The following is a 21197-nucleotide window of genomic DNA, read 5'->3' as shown; positions in this document are numbered from 1 at the left end:
TATTGTTCATCACAAGCGTTTGCTGGGTCCACTGACAAATAAAGGCATATGTTAGTTGCTCAAAAATAAGTTATAGAAAAATTAGAAATAAAAAATACTAATATGTATATATATATGTGTGTGTGTGTGTGTGTGTGTGTGCGTGTGTTTAAGTGTGCCCCTAATTATATGTAAATAAAAATATGAAAACAATTGGGTTCTTGGTCCACATTCGATGATAATTACGTATAATCAAAATGAAAATATAGCATAAGAACTATAATTATTATATATGTGTATGTATGCGTAAAACATAGAAAATAATGTTAAAGATGAATTGTATATAGTGAATTAATAAGGCCTTCGTATATGTGATGCTCGCTTGTTAAAAAGATAGAGGAACTTGACGTCATAAAGTATGGATAAGTGTTTAATTAATTGTTGGTAGAGCTCTGAATAACAACGATAGCTGTGATGACGTGATGAAGAACCTGACGTGATGACGAAGATGGTGAGAGGGTAAATGATTATGAAGATTAATGAGGATGATTTAGTCGTCGTTTTGAAAGTGACGTTGGTCCTTCTGGTGATGCTATTAAATTGTGAGGCGTTTTATTTCAAGTGTCAAATCACTGAACCATAAAAAAATTATAATTAGAAATATTGTGAAAAAAATCACGATTTTTTGCATGCGATGATGTCATCTGCTCGTCAATGAGTCAAAAACTGTTGAAGTACACCTATTACTTACCATCGATCCTATCTGCTGACCTCGTCAGTCAATGAATGATGATCATCAAAATAATGAGATACATAATTTATTACACACATACACACGCACGCACACACACACACACATAAAACAATTATAATGTTTTAATTATGAAAAAACAAATTAATAATAGACAACAACAATAAATACGTACTCGGTCAAAAAATAATTTAAAAAGAAAGCGAGCTAAACAATTTCAAACAATGTATTCATCCACCCATCCATCCATTCATCTCAGCCATCATGTTTATTCATTTAATCAATCAACCAATCAATCATTCCATCCACACCTAAACAACGGTGACGTAATAACAAGCAGTAACGTTTATATATATATATATATATATATATATATATATATGACGTAGATAGAAAGGCGGCACGAAGACAGCAGAAACCTCTGCACACAATTTGTAAACATAATTATCATAATATATTATAATTAATTATAAGTAAAACACGAGAGGTAAAAATAATTTCCAAACAATTATAAACTCACAAAGGCGGACGCTAACAAAATATAACAGTCATAAAACTCCCTTTTCGGTTATATATGCCATGTATCCAAATGTCTGTAGTTCAACTGAAGAAATATTACTGCATTTTCAGTTAATTCTTTTTTATTCTCCATAACGCAGATCTGTCAAACGAAGAGTTTCCTACATCATATTCTTCTTCCTCTGCTATTCTAGGGCGTTTTAGCACTACTAGACAATCTATTCTCTGGTATTCTATAATCGTAACATTATATTCTCTGGTATTCTATAATCGTAACATTCTATTCCCTCGTATTCTATACTCTGAACTGAACCATCCTGTCACAAAGACTGTACAACACCATGCACAACACACGACGCACACACACACGTTCTTCACGCACGCGCAAGCACCGCACCATCGCCTATGATGGTCTTTCAGTATTCGAACCATGCCATCGCGTAATAGCAGTGCGAGACGTGGCACTTCTACCGACTGAGCTAACTCGATGACTTAGCACAATTATATATCTAACTTGTTGTATGTATTTTAATTTCATCTTCATCATTCATATTACTAATGCAACATATAACCTCCATGATATTATTACCTAAAACTATTTTTACCAACAGTAAAAGCCTTCAAGCTTAAAACATGCACCTGACCACACGCAATTACTAAGACAGGACAGGGCTGTCACTGTAATCGAACCAGATAACTTAGCAACTGATTGTTACTGTGGGCTACTCACCAAGCCAGCCAACAGTACAAGAGCGTGAGATGGAAATTGTCGATTAATCATTAGGCTGCATAGCACGTTATAATCAAACAAGATAATTAAGTTGAAAATTTGAAATCTATATAGAAAATATAAAAATAAATAAATATATATATATATACATATAGGTACAATCGTAAGAGCTCTGGTAAAAAATAAATGAAATTGATTCATCAATCGTTAAACAACTTCCAAATACAAAACACAATACGTAGTAACGCAGTGATGATTAGGAGACAGAGCAATGACGATGTCAACAACAAGATGCTGACGTCGATGAAGTATGACGACGACGACGATGAAGTCAAATGACTCCATGGAAAGAAAAAAGATGGCGTCACTAACGATGATGATGATGGCTATGTTAATTCCGTAAAACAATCGTAATATAAATACAAATACAAGACAACATAACTAATTCGAAGTATAAAAGCCATCGTAAACATCTGATGATGGTGATAATAATAATGGAGGTAATAATAAAAACAATAAAAATAATAATAAGAACAATTACAGCAACTATAAATAAAACTGGAATAAAAATAATTATAATATAAAGTAATAATAGTACCAACAAAAAAAAATAATAATAATAACATCAGTAAAACAAAAATAAAAATGACCATCATGGATCCATGATCAAAGAAGGGGAGAGATTAGAGTTATGAACGAAAAATGTAAGCAGATTCAAGTCTTTACGATAAAGTTAATGACGCCTATAACTGCGGTGAAGATGATTACAGCGATGAGAATGACGACGGGGGAGATTAATTAATATTGATGGTAATGGAGATGATAATGATAATATAATCAATCAATCAATCAATCAATTAACCAATCAGCCAATCAATTAACCATTCCACTGGATTCAAAAATCGATCAACTAGCCAATCAACCAATCAAACCACAATCCATTTAATTAATTGGTCACTCAATCAACAAATCAACCAATTAATCAAACAACTAGTCAATCAATCAATCAATTAGCCAACCAATTCACCATTCAACTGGCTTTAAAAATCGGTCAACTAGCCAATCAACCAATCAATCTACATTCCATATAATTAACTGGTCACCAAATCAACTAATTGACCGATTAATCAATCAACTAGTAAATCATTTAGTCAACCAATCAATCGATCAATCAATCATTGGCCTCGGCAGGTAGGCACTCGATGATGGTCTTCATAAAGGAGGCAGCCACGAGAGCAGAATAAGGTTGCCAGACGACATTCTTGGTACCATCGTAGTAGTCGCACACTCCTCGGACCAGGATAAAACTGTCCTTTCTGTTTCCCACTATTGATTCCAGGACCTGATATTAGAGTGAGGTGGTGAGGAATGATGATAAGCTAGCGTAACTATATTTCCAATAAATAACACACAACAACACACGCTCACGCAAGTACACAGAGAGAGGAAAGAATATAGAGAAATATGAAGCACAGGATCATCAGACCTGATCGAATTCAGTATCGACGCCGATGCACTGGTGCCTGGCTGTGAACTCCATTCTCACTTGGTCATCTTTCACAATCGGCTTGCCTGATGCTATGCAGCCAAGTCTGTGTGTGTGTGTTTTTGTATGTGTATGTGTATGTGGAGGTGCATTCATTAATTGTGTGTATTTGTGGTGTTATTCATGCGTTTGCTTTATGTGAAGTGCATGCAAACTACAAGTGTATGTAAATACATGTGTGGATATGCATCCATGTCAATCAATCAATCAATCAATCAATAAATCTTCGTTTCGCGTCAAGAGACCCAGTTCCCCCGAGGTAGGACATGCATCCATGTAGGTATGTGCATTTATACACAGATAAAAACATGGATAGTTTTTGCCTCTTGGTAAATAAATGAGTTTGTTTTAAGAGTGGTCAGCGCACGTGCAAATAATATAGCGTGTACAAAACATCTTAAGGTAGGTGTGTTACACGTTATTTATATATTTGATAAGTTTGAAAATAGTTATCATTTGTCAAACAATTAAATTACTAATAAAACGAAGAAAAAACAAATAAAAAAATAAAAAACAAACCTGACAACAGGTTGACCCTGTTTCTGTTTACCCTTGACCTCCTCAGGGACAGCAGGGTGGCCCACTTCTATCATGTCACTTCCTGGGTGGACAGATAGCAAGGGTAGGGTAGTGAAATAGGTTAAATTTGTGCAGAACCATTGAATTCAAATCGTTAAACACTTATGCTTTGAGTAACAATAGTCGTTGTGTTTGAGGTGCTTCAAAATAATTTTTGGTAGTGCTGATTTTTATCCAATAATCGACAAAGCAAAAATGACCAAACTGTGATAAGTTAAAAAATTACCTATCGAAAACATTAAAAACACCAATGGCTGCAACAAAAGCAACTGACAATAAACAAAGACGGACCTCCGATGTTCATGAACAGACGATCAGTTTCAGGACGAGGTCGTTCAAAGGTCACTTGTTGACCTTGAAGGAGAGCTTGACCTTCTCGTAAGTATTCACTCCATGGTTCAAAGGTCGGATCACTCTGATGGTTCAAAGGACAATTAGATTGTTAATTAACTTAATCATATAATAACGACCATTCTCACACCACATTCCAAAAATGTAAAAAATAAACATATCAGCTAAAAGATGACAATTTAAATTAATAAATAACACTTTTGCTTAATTAATCAAATAAATATTCACAACTACTACATCAAAAAAATCAACCACCATCCTGTATTACCAATACATAAACTTGAACACACATCAACATACAAACACACATCAACATACAAACACACATCAACATACAAACACACATCAACATACAAACACACATCAACATGCAAACACACATCAACATGCAAACACACATCAACATACAAACACACATCAACATACAAACACACATCAACATACAAACACACATCAACATACAAACACACATCAACATACAAACACACATCAACATGCAAACACACATCAACATGCAAACACACATCAACATGCAAACACACATCAACATACAAACACACATCAACATACAAACACACATCAACATACAAACACACATCAACATGCAAACAAGCATCAACATGCAAACACGCGTCAACCTGAGATTTGTCATAAAGCTGTTCGGCAATGCTCCTGAGTATATTATCCTGTGGCGCCCAGCTCTTCAAGGCATACTGCACTTGTCCCCTCTCCAAATCTGGAACCACTTTGTCGCAGTAGATGTACACCTGTATGTGTATTTGGGTATCATTGGTAGGTATACTAGCATAATGTATTGGGTGGGTATATTAGCATATGTTGGGTGGGTATATTAGCATAATGTGTTGGGTGGGTATATTAGCATGATGTGTTAACATCAGTGTTTCCCTTAAGTTGCAGGCAGTAGTTCGTACATCCATGCACAACTAACCTGCCCTCTGAGAACAATTTCCTCCAAGTTCATTTTATAATTAAAAATCTGTTACAATAAAATGTTTGTGCAAGTATAAGGCTTTTGTTTCTAGGAAAAGATTGCTCAAAATACAAAGTGTTTCTCTGCTCATTCAAAATTGCACACAGCCTGTAAGACGGGAGATAGATGCATGTGTCTGAACATCTGTTCATGTGTTTTCAAGCGAATCTAGTTTAATAACTAGTCACTAAACCAATGAGATTAAAATAGTACATCAACAAAATACTTTGTTGTTAATCAGCTTACAACTCTAGAATAAAGTAACGCTTTGATGATTTGATTAACCATTAAACTAACCAATCAATCATTCGTTCAATCACATTGATTTATTAATTTTTTTTATTCATTCATTCATGTTCAACTACTCATTCATACTGACAAACCTGTCCTTTTTTGTTGGGCATTGAAACAATGATGTCCCCGAGACGAACGTGGTTGTAGTAGTCTGAGAAGTGTGGAACGCCGCCACATACGCCCACCAATAAAACGTGCTCCACTTCACCGAATGTGCCTGTGGAAATATTTGTAGTAATAATAATTATCATAATAACACCAACATCAAACATGCACATTAACAAAAACATAGGAAAAATTAAAAAAAAAACAACAATAAATAAAACAAAATCAAGGAGTCATGAACCAACCTAGAAGGCGTGTTGTAGTGTTCCCAGAGGAGATCTGAGCAGCCATCTGCCTGCCAATCTGTGGCAACTTGGTGGACACAACTCTGTGGGGTCCGATCGTACCTATCGTGTAGACATTGGACTCACCTGCAATTCAAATTTAATAACTTCTCAAGACAACAAATTGATCCTAAAATATATTTCAGTTGTTGTGCTAGTTGAATTATTCATCATTTTATGAAAGAATTTACTAACATGAACAATATACCCATACATTTTCTCAAAATAAATTGCTTGAATACAACAAGTTAATGAACGAAAATTTGTTTTAATACAAAACAAGCATAACCCCAAACTTCTAAACCCAACATACCTTCCGTCTTATATCTGACAAACGTTGTCTTGTCCTCCATCATTGCATCAACTGCAAGCTTCTCGTAATACTTGGAGGTGATGATGGCAACGGTTGGCTTGCTACCTTGAGTCACAACAGGCATGTTCTTCACTATCTTAACCTCTGTTGGATGGTCAGTGGTCATAATTATATCCACACCACCATTATCTCTATCTACATCATCCACACCATCGTCGTCTACATCGTCATCACCATCTTCATTCACCTACAACTAACCGGTAGTCTCATCCAGTACCTTCCTCACCCACTTTCCAGGTTCCAACTCCTTGATGAGGTTCTTGCTGGTCAGGATTCTCAGCTGATCCTGTATCGTCCGAGAGTCTGTATTCAACAGCCTGTTACGAGACAATGATAATGATGTTACGTGACGATGATAATGATGTTGATTACTTCTCTATAGTGATGATGGCAGCGTAATAATCACTTCATAGTGATAATGTGATGAGGCAGATAATGATGATAATGAAGTGTGTCATGGAAAGTGGTAGCATATTTTTAGCAAAGATATTTGTATCCGTGAGCTGAAATAAAAATTTGATCACCATTATTGTCATCATCATCATCTCTATTATCACCATAATCATCATTTTTATTATCATCATCATCACCATCTTAACTAACTGGGCCAAATCATCGGTGGGCAGAATATTGGGGTAGGCAGATTCCAGGGTCAATAACAACTGCTCCTGCACTATCACCTCCTTTGGCTTTTTAGCTTCCATTTCTGATTCTATCCATTCAGGTAGTATTAATAATTATTAATTAATTAATTAATTAATTAATTAGAGATAGTTATTCTATAAATCATTTTATTACACATTCATGTAATTAATCTCTACTGGAGTGTCAATTAAGATAATTTTATAAGAGTTAATGATTGATTGAGTAATAGAATGGCGCAACAATTTTTTCCTCCTGTAAAGCATGACAACAACAGATAGAACAACAGTAATTGTAATAATAATTATTATTATCATAATTACGAAAAGTAAAATAATTATAATAATTATCACAATAGTTACAATGCTAATTAGCATCACTGCAGTCCAAACAACAGGACCAACAACAACATCGTACTTTCATAACAGGCCATACAATACACCAAATACAATACATCTCAATACACCAAACATTTATTAATAAAGGATTAACTGAATAACATGCATACACCATCACACACACAAATGACTAAAATTTAATTAAATCAATAATATAAATGAAAAATGTTTCTTAAGTCTTCCAATCAAAATTAACTAATACAACCTTGAACTTGACCCTCACTCCTTATTACTGACCTTCATCTTGAGGATTGTTGGCTTCAGACTCGTCAAGTGGAGATATGTCAACATCGATTCTTTTCATCTTGTCATACTGTGGTACCTGAAGCTGCTTCATGACCTTCTTGATGAAGCCCACGTAATCTGGTGTGGTGATGTGGTGGTGTGGTGATGTGGTGATGTGGTGGTGTAGTGATGAAAGGACATGATGTGTTGTGGTAAGTAGTAGTCATTTGTAGTTTGAAAGGTTTAATTACATTGGTCTATTTAAAATAAATAAACCAATAGGAAAGTAAAAATAACACAATTTTTGCCATCTTAACTATCAAATGAATGTAGAAAGCAACATATCACCCAGCACCAGCACCCAGCCATAAACCTCACAATGCCTTGTATCAACAGTGCAATTAACATTGGAGATAAAAATGTTTAAGATATGATGCATAGGCAAAAAGATAATAGAATAACAATTAAATAATAATAATAATAATAATAATAATAATAATAATAATAATAATGATAATAATGATAATAATAATAATGATAATAATAATAATGATAATAATAATACGCATCAGTAGGTGCAGAACACATTCATGACATAAATTAGAAATGTACACTAACAAACCCCATATTATTAACACATGCCTACAGTCAAATAACATAGTTTACCCAACATATTAATAAACATTCAGTAAGACAATTCATGCATTACAGGTGCATTAAACATGCATCCAATATGTATGTATGATGCTCTTCATAGTCTAAACATACTATCTCATGTTACACAGATAATGCACATTGCACACAAATGCAAACTGACCTCTGGGGAATGTTTCTGGCTTGATGAGCTCTTTAAAGAATTCATATGCACCGCTGACCTTATCAAAGTAATCCGTATCTTCACCAAACCAAAACTTCAAAACACGACTTTCCTATATGAAAGAATTAAAAGTTGTCAAGAATATTGTAAATATAAAATAGATCTATACATATATATAAATGCATATATATATATACATCTAAATCAAATGAATAGATAATTATTGTTATATACACTCCTTAGTAGTTCTCAGGGGATAATTGGATAATTTATGTAACATAAACATTTAGTAAGACAGTTCACCACACATCATAATGGCTAAATCAGCATACTAAACAGAAATTATTTATACATGCATTTATTTATACATGCATTTACATAAAATAAATAAAATAAAAACAAAAATTACAGCCAAAACATATCCAAAAACATTATAACATTAAATGGAAACTTTATAAATGAAAGCTAACATCTTGGCTTCAAGCCAGTCAATAATTATTTCACAAACAAACTTTAAATGACTGTTATCTCAAACATAAATTGCTATCAGAGGTAACATAGAACAACGTTACAAAATGTTACAAAATTGTTTATAAAATATTCGAATTTGTTATTTTTTATAACAGTGTTATAAAAAATAACTCATCACTCTTTCAATCATTGTTGGTTATAATTACAATGACAAAACGAAAATCACTTTTTTTTATAGAGTATTAAAATAATGATTCTCCTTAAAATATACCATCAAAATTTCCAGGATGTCATTCTATTTAAACTACAATGTAACTCTGGTATTCATAAACAAAACTTAAAGTGTACAGAGTTTTATAAATTAATATAAAACTATAAATCGGTTAACAAAGGCTTAACATTACATCAATTAGTGAAAGTGATTAATCACAATGATGGGGATGAAGATTCAATGTGAAAAACTTACTGGAATAATTTTACCAGTTTTCCTATCAACAAGAAAGCATTTGAATTCAAGTTGTAGGTGAGGTGCCATAGAACTGTCTGGAAGATCTGAAATAAAACATTATCAGTGAGTTAGCTCATTTGATTCACATCATCCATGACAGATTCATTTATTTATTTATAACTTGTCAATCAGTCTTCGTTTAGCATCCAGAGACCCAGTTTCCTGAGGTAGGATGTATTTAGGAGGTAGGACGTATTTATAACTTGTATGTAACAAAAAAATGTTGTCATTGATTCCAACATAATAATTGAATATAAAGGTTGCCAAACTATAAACAAACAGTCATTTTATCTAGCATGATCTACTACTTAAGATGCAAGATAAAATGATCTATGTTAAAATAAATAATCTAACCAGCAGCCTGCTTGTTGATGACCAGGCCAGTGTGCTGACCTCCAGCTTTGTGAGCTATCTGCTCACTGTCCACCTGATACTTTTTCTTTTTCTCTATGCGTATGCTGGTCGTTTTTCCTTTTTTGCTTGGTGTCATGACAATTTCTGAATTTAATTTGTGAATTTATGTAAAAATCAAAATGACCGGAGATGTGATTCTTCAGCTTCACGCACGCTTCATTGTGATATTGGCTCATCAACAGATCATTCATTCATATTCAGGCTCAATCTTAACAAATACTATTGCAACTGCGGCAAAAAGTAAGTTAAATACTTTAAATTGAAAAGAAGATTATTAAAAATTAAAAAACAATTAAATTTGTAGCATAATAAAGTAAAGGTTGAAAGTAAATTAACATCCATCTTGACTACCTATGTTTTTTCAGAACTTATAATAGACATTTTCTAGTTTTTAGAACCAACTTTAATGTAGATTTGGTTATTAAATCTTTATATTAAATATTAATTTTATTCATTTTTGCTAATGAAACTTTCCCATTCTCTGGTGTAAAGTCAGAGTATTACAGGCCCAAGGACTATTAGTATTATTATAATTATATTTTATTTGCTGAATTAATACAGGTTCCAATATTAATTTAATAATTAAGTTCAAAAGAAATAAAAAAATAACACTATATTTTAAAAATCTGCTGAAATTGATTATTATTAACAACAAATTCCTCCAGCACGACTGGATTGACTAATGACGTCTGACAAATTCAACAGTTAACTTTTTACTAAGTAAGTACTTAGTAAGAAAAAGGAAAAAAACAAACCCTCGTCCATCATGGTTGTAGCCGATCAACTTTCTAATATAAAAATTATTAAAAAATGTCGACAAATTAAAAACAGAACAAAAAAGTGTAAAATTAAATTGGAAGACTGACGCCGATGAAACACGTTGAAAATTTCTATTTATTTAACTCTATTTTGAAGCGATCTCCACCCGGATATCATGGACGCTGAGAGAGTGAGAGAAGGGTGTGTTATGTTTCTCAACGAAAATAATTAATTACAACGTAGGTCGTATGAATCTTATATAGAATAAACTCTATATAAGTAGAGAGAATATTTATAACTAGGATATAATTATAATCTATGTATATGACTTATACTGTATGTATGACTTATACGAGCGTATATTATGGTAAATTCATTAAATGAGTTTGTATATACGCATGTATATTCAAAACCATATAATTAGAATATGAAAAATATGAAGCCTATGTATTTATTTATCAAAGTGTCGGAGTCGATCGGTGTCAGAGATTTTGGCCGATCCGGAAAATGTTATTTATTTTTAAAAATATTCAATTTTTTCTAAAAAATTTTTATGATTGTGTTTTTTAGAGGATAAATACATGTAGCGATAAGCAATCATTAATACTGAAAATTATATCACAATTTTCTTTCAGTAAATATGTTGTAAAACATAAAAATAAAGTAATTTTCTTAAGAAAAACAGTTACATTGATTGATTTTAAGTGTTTTTACAGTATTTTTAGTTTAGTAGTGATAATAAGGTGAAATCACGATGCAAAAGTTTACAAATTTTTTGGAATTCGGAACCCGGAGTCGGAAATTTTTACCGATAGTCGGATTTTTTGAAGTCGGAGTCGAATATTTTTCATCCGACTCCGACACACTGGTATTTAAACATATTATATGTAATTATCTATAAATGCATGCATGTTCAATAGTGTGTTTAGTTAATGACCAAAGTTTAGTATCAACGAAAGTTTATATTAACAATAACTAGTGGAAATGAAATGACATGAATCTTTACCAAATTGAATTCAATTGAGTTATTTGGATGTCCAAGTAGCTTCATTACTGTGCGATTTGTGAGATAACGTTTGTTTTATTTAATAGGCCGCTGGTTGTTGTTCACGTCATCGTCTCGAAGACAGAAACTGCGATAAATTTCTACGTTGACACATTTAGGTTAATAGCTAATCTAAATTATCATCTTCGATAGAAGCCTTTCGGTTTGATGCGTTCATGCGAGATTATTAAATGTATAGTATACATTGCATACCTACTATACTACAAAGAATGCATGCTGGTGTGTTTCTGTGTGCTTTCTTATCATTTATCTCTGCGTTGACTTTGTAGAACTACCCTGAATTGACTAAAACCAACGCAATTCCTCTTCATCAGAAGAGTTGCCAAGAGGGGCTGTGGCGTTGAAGCCTCTGCTCCCACAATTGAAATTTAAACTAAACTACGACAAAAAATTGACTGAAGGCAATATTAAAGTCACTTTAAAGTCACTTTCAAGGACACGACGAATACGGCACGGTGATAGCATCAATAGCTCTTTGGCTAATCTTTGGCTAAGTTATCAATTGGGCATCAAACAGCAGAAAATTGTGATTTAATGGTATTAAAATTTAGTAAATATTTGCTGATTGAATTAAATGATTTGTTTAACATGTGTAATAAAAATGTCAGTTGCCGAATTGACTTTTATGTCGGTGTCTCTTTTCAACAAAATGAACCCACATCAATAAAAAATTCAATTGAAATTAAAAACATTTAATTTAAAATTCAATTTAAAACATTTAATGTTACATTTAACGAAAAATTAATTCAAAAATAATCTTACCAAAGTATTAACCTATTCATTATTTAATAGCATACTTGTCGACTATTTTGACGCGTTGCCAATAAGAAAAGATAAAATTTACTTAAAAAAAGTTTTAGCAGAGCGTGGTTTCGATCCACGGACCTCTGGGTTATGGGCCCAGCACGCTTCCACTGCGCCACTCTGCTTAACACTATAAAACGTTTATATAATATTATATGTCATATTGCAATTTACAAAACAAAAATCTTTCATTTTAAAATTAACTTTAAACATAAAATTAATTCTTACAAGTTAATAATTATTTAAAATTATTTTTAAAAGCATTTATAAATTTGGAAATAGATTATGTGAGTGTATTATATATTTGTTTTTAGTGATTATTTTCTATGCAATGTTTACTCCTGTTGTCGTTCATTTGCTCGTGCTTCGCCTGCCGCGGTATCTCGGCTGGATTAATTATTATTTATTATAGTTTATTAGTAATTTATTTATTTATAATTTAGTTACGATGAATGCCGTCACCTGCCTAACTTGGATCCGGAAGAAAGTGCTCACTAATGTACCTGAAAAAGCTAAAAAACTCAAAAAAGCCAATGAAGATGGTGAAGAAGATGAAAATAAACTTGAAAATTTTATTCGCTTGAAAAAGCTGACAAAACATGCAAGCACGAAAGTAAAAAGTAAAAGTCAGCATATATATTTTATTTTATTATAATTAATTAATTGATTTAAAATAAATGGAGATAATTAAATTTTAAATTCAAATTGAATCATGATTGAAGTCCTTGAAAATTTAATTTTTTAATATTATTTTTTATAACATTAATTATTATTAATAATATTATTAATAAAATTAAAATATAGTTTTCAATTATTAAATTAGTTAAAAACTTAGGCGCTATTAATAATTAAGGTTTTATTAATTTAGTTTAGTTAGTTTTTTCAATATTTACTGTTACTCATATTATTTATTTTATATTTCATTTATTTATTTGATTTTTAATTTGTGATATTTTTAATATTTATGGCATATATAATATAATTTAATAATGTGATATAATTTATAATAATATTCATGGCATATATAATATTGTAAGTAAATGAAATCTAGTCAAATAGCACCAATCCAAGGTAATGAATTAGTACTATATATAGTATACATTTCATAATATATATGCTGACTGTATATATTATTATATATATAGCATTATATATATTATTTTTATGAATAAACTTAAACTACATTAATTATTACTGCTAAATGACTAAAATAATAATCATAGCTAAAAATATGTTATTTATCCATAAATAAACAATCAGAGAAGAAGAACAAAGTTGAAGACGATGGGGAAAGTAGCATGAGGAATAAGGAGGATGAACAGATACGAAAGCGATACAACCTCAGTGATAGTGAAGATGATGACATGGCAGATGACTCAGATGATTCTTATGGCATGTCAAGTTTGGCTTTTTTTAAGGACAATAAGCAGGATCCATATTTGAGTAAAGGAACAAAGGTAAGTGAACTTGCTAGAAGGAATGTCTTTTTGATATCAGAAAGTGGACAAGTCCATTTAAGCTTAATTGTTTTTTGTAGTTATATTTATTTGCTCAAATTAGTGATTAGTATTTATAAGTACTTATCGGTTTTTTTGCAAAGTTACGAACTTACTTATATAAATATATTTCTATTGTAAGGGCAATGTATTAACAAGAAAATATTTAGATTAAAAAGATATTGTATATTGTGTGATTATTATTATATATTTAAACTTGCTAGTCTGATAAGGATGACACAGATGATGAAATGTTGAACATATCGCCTGATGACAATGTCGTATTAGCGGGGAAGACAGATGATGGTTTTTTCTCTTTGGAAATGTGGGTCTACAATGAACAAGTAGGAAACGACAGTCTGTACTGTCACCACGACTACATACTTCCCTCATGTCCACTCGTAGTTCAGTGGCTGGGTGGGGACATCATTGGCGGTCGAAACGCCGGGGTAGTTGGTGATCTCGATGGGAATGTGTCACTCTGGGATTTGGAGATGGTTAACTATCTTGATCCAATGTTGGTGTTACGAGGTTGTAAGGAGCGCACTTCCAAAAAGAAGAAGAAATTAAAAAGTAACTTCATTAAAGACAAATTTTAAACAAATTTTTCATCAATTTTTATTGGAAAAAAAATCTACTGGCTTGCTGCATTAGTCTTTGTTATATTGATAATTATTGATTATACTCACGTTAAGGATGGTAATAATAATAACGACCTTGAATCTTCAGCGACAGCTGCAAGCGAAGAAAAGTGTGGCCACAGTGATGCAGTGTTGAGTTTGAGTTGGAACGAGCAACAGTCGAACCTTCTAGCAAGTTCATCAGCAGATGCCTCCATTGCTTTGTGGGATCTGGGGGGTCCAGGCAGACAGAATTGTGTCTTCCTAGGCAAACACCAAGATAAGGTTTCTGCTATTCAATGGATTCATGTTCGCCTCTTTATATATCCACACATGCTTCACTGTATTAAGTTGCTTTGACATGTTTATTTGCGGTGAATTAAATGAAAAAAACTAATAAATTTAAAATTAATATAATTATAAGAGCTACTGAATATGAACGTTCTTGTTGGTGGCGGTATAAATACATACCTGTAAATCTGTTTGTGTGCTGTTTCGTTGGCAGGTTCAGTCCATTCAGTGGCATCCTGTTGAGGCCCAGATGTTGCTTGCTGGCAGTGCTGACTCAACTGTTCAGGTTCATCTGCATTCCACTTTATCAATTTACATTCAATTATTTAATTCATTAAAGATGTTTGTTTGTTTGAGGTTTAAATACAAATTGATTGAAACTTTTCAAATTTTTATGATTTATCATTTTTTATTACAATGCAGGTGTTTGACTGCAGATGCTACGATGATTCAGTCAAAAGGTGGAGCTTGTCTGGGGAGGTCGGTTATTTTGTTTAATTTCAATTTCATTTTTTATTCATTTATCTTTTTTTTGTTTTGATCATTTGTCCACCTCTGCATTTTTATCCAAGTATTGGCCTACATTTCTTGTTCCAATTTTTTCAATAAGATTTTGATAACAATCTTTTAAATAGTTTTCTTTTTCAGTAGAAGTTATTTTAAAATTTTACTCCAGGTAGAAAAAGTTTTGTGGAATATTTCCTCTCCGTTTAATTTTTTTGCTGGTACATCTAATGGCTTCATCCATTATTTGGACATAAGAATGGATGTTCCTGTGTTTGAACTGGACGCACATGGTCCTTCATCTGTTACTGACCTCTCCATGCTCTTCGTCAACAGCCAGCCATTCAACGACTGTCTGCTTAGCAGCTCCGAAGACGGCTTCGTCAAGGTCTGGAGTCTGAGTAATGATGCTAAACTCGTCAACAAGAAGAATTATAAAATCGGTACTGCATTTTGCCTGGCAGCGTGTTGTGATTTTGAGAAGCCTATTTTTGCTGTCGGTGGTGACAACGAGATGAAGGTTGTTGACCTATCTGGAGATGAGAAGTCGTGTGAGGCCTTCAACTGGAGTTTAAGTGAGAAATTGCTCAAGAAGAAATCTAAAGAAAGTTCGGAAGCAACGTGTGAAACTGCCTCCAAGGTGCCAAAGAAGAAATTAAAAGACAAAAAATATAAAAAGTTGAAGGAAAAAAATGATTTGTCAAATTTAAATAAAAATGAAGATGTCTTAGATGATGATGACGAGGATGACGGAAAAGTTGCTGAAGAACAAAACTTGATGATGAAAGAAGTGAAGTGCAAAATGAAAAAGAAGAAAAATGTAGCTGGTTTCTGACAGTTTTTTTTTTCAAAATTAACTTTAAGTTTGTAAATAGTGTAAAAATATAATAAAGCTTATTAAAAAGCTGTTGTAGTCGGGATGAATACGATTATTTAGTCTAGGCACATTTTTAAGTTTTGTGTTTTTTTTTAAACCTTCAATTTATTTAATTTTATTTTTTTAATAATTATATCATGGTGCTAAATTGCTGTTAGTTCCTTTAATTCAAACTTTCTTTCAGCACGTTTAAAATCAAACTATTAACGTATCCCTCCCGTCACACGTTCCACTGGAAGCAGGAGGAGCAATGACGTAACGCATATATTATAATTGATGTACGTGGTCAGGCCGGCTGGTGATCGTTCGAGGCGTAAAAACACATTGTGATGACGTTATTGCTTCCGGGTCGACGTTCAGACCAAACGTTTTATTTCAATTCTTATGTTTATTTCTTAATTCGATGGTTAATTGTGCCAACATTCTATTATGCTGAATTAGAGGGTTGTTCAAACGGTGTATTTGATGTTCGCGCAATCACTTGTGCACGCTTTACACTTTCATTCTTAATATTATAGTTGGAATTGTAGTCATCATCGACGTCGTCCTCATCATAATGACGTCATCATCACTAAAATATTCCTTTGGTGTCTAAGTCGTAAATTTAATCCCATCTTTGGTTTATTTCAACCTCATTTCCAGTCATTCACTCGTTAATTTCTTTGCATTGTGAATAAATCGTCGTGACAATTTTCGTTTGCATTAGTTTATTAATAGGTTAGATAGAGTATATATATATATAAATTAAAAATTCAGGTTGATGGTAGCAGGTTATTCTGTGAAAATGCTTGGTTCCATACGGTTCCATATGTGTGGATCAAAAGAGTACCTGCCTGCTTCTTGGATTGGATCAACATGGCATTGCAATTCATCAAAAGTTCGCCCTTTAGTCATCTCCATTGAATTCTTCTAGGTTGCCTTTTAAATCCGATCATCCAAATGGTTTATAAGATTTAAAAAATAGCAAATTAATGAGATTAATAATAATCTGTTCTTTGAAATGACATTTTGTACGGTTGACAACCGTAAATTCTATAGCTCAGTTTTCGAGACAACTGTTAAAAATAAAAATTTAGAACATGACTGGTAAGGTCATAATCGTCACTGGGGCCTCCTCGGGGTTGGGATTTGAAATTAGCAAATATTTGGCGGAAGGTGGGAACGATGTGGTGCTTGCCTGCAGGGACAAAGAGAAAGCAGAAGATGCTGTCACTAAAATAAAAACACAATATCCGTCTGCTCTTGTCCAATCAATGGAGGTCTGTCTTCTGTTTTGTGTAGTGGTAGTCTTTTTCATTTTTTTTTAATTTACAAATTAAATTATTATAATTATTAATTGGTAGTTTTTGTTATGTTGATATATTTATTTTAAATTCGATTTCATTTTAATTATAATTTGTTTTAACTTCATTTGTTGTGAATGACAGTATTCACATTTTAATTAACAATATATAAATATAAAATATATTATATATAAAATAAAAATTACAATTTTATTTAGTTTTTATTATTTGTTATTACTCATAAAACAACATAAATACGGTTCCTGTAAAAGTGTAAATCATTTAAAATTTAATTAAAACAATATTGATATGTTCCACAGTAAGAATTTCACTTTTAAACACACAATTCCATTCAAAAGTTAGATCTCTGTTCCTCATCTTCCATAAGAAATTTCTCAAAAGAATTTATGAGAAGCAAACGAAAGCTCAACGTACTGATCAACAATGCCGGGGCATTCGTAAAGGGCAAAAATCATTCGCCTGAACTCACGTCTGAGGGATTAGAGTGCAACATGTCATCTAATTATTTTGGTTATTTTATTATTTTAATTTTGATTATTATTATTTCACCATTATTTAAGTGATTTGTTTTCATAATATACTATTTAATATAATTATACAATATAATATAATTTTATTATTTGTTATAAATTTAAGTTTAATGTTTAAGATTTTGTGAAAGCTTGATATAATTTTTTTTCTATTTCATGCATTCTTAAGTTTGTTCATTGCCTAAATTTTCTGATTTCATTTTTTAATCTTACTCTTTTTCATTTGTCATCCCATTTAGTTAAGTGAGATCTTTTAAAATGTTAATGAATGTAAATATGTCACCCAAAATGTTAGTGAATGTAAGTAGGTCACCCTAAATGTTAATATATTTAACCAGGTCACTTCCTGTTGACCCATTTATTGCTGGACTACCTTTCACAAACGGCCACCATTGATGAAGAAAGCCGCATCATAAACATCACGTGCAGATCTCACAACAAGATAGGCAGATGGTACCAAAAAGGTTCTTTTTTATTTCAATTTATTTCGTTTTATTTTAGTTCTGTTGCATGTGTTTGATATTTTTTCTAGTTTCAAACTTTCATCTCAATATATTTGACGATATAACATTCCACCTCAGATTTAGAGTCTTTGGACCCGAACAACATGCAACTACTGAAGATGGATACATACACAGACAAGCAGGCATACAAAAACTCCAAACTATGCAGCGTGCTCTTCACGTACAAGCTTGCTGACGAGGTGAAGGCTGAGAATGTCACTGTGCTGGCCGTCGATCCAGGTTCCACTGATCGTTTGATTGGTTGATTGATTGGTTGGTTGGTTGGTTGATTGATTGGTTGGTTGATTGGTTGGTAGGTTAGTTCATTGGTTGATTGATTGATTGGTTGGTTGGTTGGTTGATTGGTTGGTTGGTTGGTTAGGGTTTATGGATTATGTGATTGATTAAAGAATATATTGATTTGCATGATTGCTTATAGGTCACATCCATCTAGTTATCTGTTTATCTAATCATCAGTAAATCAATCAATCAATTCACCCATCCTCAGCCACCCATCCATTCATTCATCCGTCTATCTATCCATCATCCCATTCATCCATCCATCTATTTGTCTACCTGTTTATCCATCCATCCATTCATTTATTCATTTATCTACCCATTCATCCGTTCATCCATCAATCAATCAATGAAAGGTTATCTCCCAGTAACAGATCTCCACCATCATCCCTCTCCCTTCCATCGCGTTCTCTCTCTAGTCTGTCTCAACCAGTGTCTGGTTTGCTCACGCGTTGCTCGCTCCATAAGGTTGCTGGCCAGCACATCCGTTCATTGATTCCTTTCATTTTTTGATTCGGTTTGATTTGATTTGAATGGTTGATTAAGCTGCCTGGTTGACTAATTGATTGGTTGGTTGGTTGGTTGATTGATTGATTGATTGACTGACTGACTGATTGATTGACTGATTGATTGACTGATTGATTGACTGATTGATTGACTGACCGACCGACCGATTGGCTGACTGACTGACTGATTGGTTGGTTGGCAACCACTCACAGGAGTTCAGCCATGTTCATTGTTGATCTTGCTACCACAGAGAGATATGATGGTTTGTTTGTTTGCTGCTTGTCTGTTTGCTCGCAATAACAAATTAATAATAATAATAATATTAATAATAATATCTATTCGTCAATTAATCTATCATATCATTAATCAATCAATCAATCGATCAATCAATCAATTGATCGATCAATCAAATTACGCATTCTCCTCACTATAACATTGAACTTATTATTTCATTATTTTTGTTTTTGTTATTACCTAACAATTTTTATTATTTTTTCCATAGCATTTTTACTATTTAATCTTGCTATTATTACTAGTCTCATCATTATCATTATTATTGTCCGTTAATTCCTCTTAAAAATCGAGACACAATTGTACGTTCGTAGCCTGGTAATGTGTGCCCTGTAAACTTTACAATTTCTCTTACTTGTTGAAGGGGTCACAGGGAAGTATTACAAGAACGGCCGTCCGTCAAGGTCATCCCTGGAATCGTACGACCTTGAACTTCAGAGGTCGCTGTGGAAAAACTCTTGCAAGGTCACAGGCATCAGAGGAAGTATGGCGGCCGGAGCCGCCTTCGATAACCTCAGCCTGAAGGATTGATTTGATTGGTCGTTAAAATCCTGAAGGATTGATTTGATTGGTCGTTTAAAATCAAGGGCCAGGTGTTTTGGTTGTTTTAATTTGAGGAAATGGTCTGATGGATTGAAGGATGGATGTTGGGTTTTGTCCTTATGCAATGTTGGTTGTAGGGATGGGGGAAATGATCACGTGTTGTTTGGGTAAAATTTCTCAATTTTTACATTTTGACCACATCATGACTTTGTTAAAAATCAACTTTCTCGTTATATAATTAGCAGGCAATGCGTCATTCAACTGTACCAGCGTCAACCACTTCCAGGTGAAAGATTTTGTTGCTTTGTAAGTTCTCCTGCAGGTCTGCCTCGTTAATGTATTTATTATCTTTTATTTTCCCATTCTTGAGATTTTATGTTATTTTTGTCATTTTCGAGCGACAAACACTCTGTTGTGCTATTTCACCGTTCATGTGTGGCTTACAGCAGCATCGTTAAGACTTAAACTGTTAGCCAGGTGTTTGAGGCCTGTGAAATAAATTAGCTTATGAATTAATTAATAAAATGTTGCTTATCTGATTAAGCTGAGTATTTTATATTTTTTTGATTTATTGTGTCGCAGCATACACGCGCGCATGTGTTGTTTCATTAAACCTGCATACTTTAATACACGTCATGCATATTCATCTATCTATCTATCTATCTATCTATCTATCTATCTATCTATCTATCTATCTATCTATCTATCTATCTATCTATCTATCTATCTATCTATCTATCTATCTATCTATCTATCTATCTATCTATCTATCTATCTATCTATCTATCTATCTATCTATCTATCTATCTATCTATCTATCTATCTATC

The 21197-nt window shown here is 32.7% G+C and overlaps 3 protein-coding genes across 3 annotated transcripts; 2 read left to right on the top strand and 1 right to left on the bottom strand.

The window, feature by feature from the left end:
* Window positions 1-1439: 1439 nt before the first annotated feature.
* Window positions 1440-10742, bottom strand: HELRODRAFT_172421 (hypothetical protein; the record flags this gene model as incomplete). The annotated part of the gene is made up of 17 exons (XM_009019076.1): window positions 1440-1482; window positions 3179-3321; window positions 3466-3571; window positions 4045-4126; window positions 4396-4519; window positions 5094-5222; window positions 5405-5452; window positions 5830-5957; window positions 6091-6216; window positions 6443-6586; window positions 6701-6819; window positions 7106-7214; window positions 7780-7905; window positions 8585-8696; window positions 9522-9607; window positions 9918-10061; window positions 10733-10742. The coding sequence occupies 17 exons, from the start codon at window positions 10740-10742 to the stop codon at window positions 1440-1442; spliced, it is 1779 nt and encodes a 592-aa protein (XP_009017324.1).
* Window positions 10743-13847: 3105 nt separating this feature from the next.
* HELRODRAFT_78883 (hypothetical protein) lies at window positions 13848-16352 on the top strand (the record flags this gene model as incomplete). The annotated part of the gene is made up of 6 exons (XM_009019075.1): window positions 13848-14063; window positions 14336-14675; window positions 14838-15007; window positions 15228-15299; window positions 15437-15493; window positions 15690-16352. Coding segments are annotated over 6 exons (1518 nt in total), but the record flags the coding sequence as incomplete, so codon positions are not given.
* A 1121-nt stretch (window positions 16353-17473) lies between these two features.
* On the top strand, window positions 17474-20357 carry HELRODRAFT_172419 (hypothetical protein; the record flags this gene model as incomplete). The annotated part of the gene is made up of 6 exons (XM_009019074.1): window positions 17474-17653; window positions 18037-18208; window positions 18567-18692; window positions 18810-18952; window positions 20141-20144; window positions 20200-20357. The coding sequence occupies 6 exons, from the start codon at window positions 17474-17476 to the stop codon at window positions 20355-20357; spliced, it is 783 nt and encodes a 260-aa protein (XP_009017322.1).
* Between the last annotated feature and the right edge of the window lie 840 nt (window positions 20358-21197).

This window comes from Helobdella robusta (assembly GCF_000326865.2).
Source record: "Helobdella robusta unplaced genomic scaffold HELROscaffold_23, whole genome shotgun sequence".
NCBI lineage: Eukaryota > Metazoa > Annelida > Clitellata > Rhynchobdellida > Glossiphoniidae > Helobdella > Helobdella robusta.
This window is presented reverse-complemented; position numbering and strand designations above follow the sequence as displayed.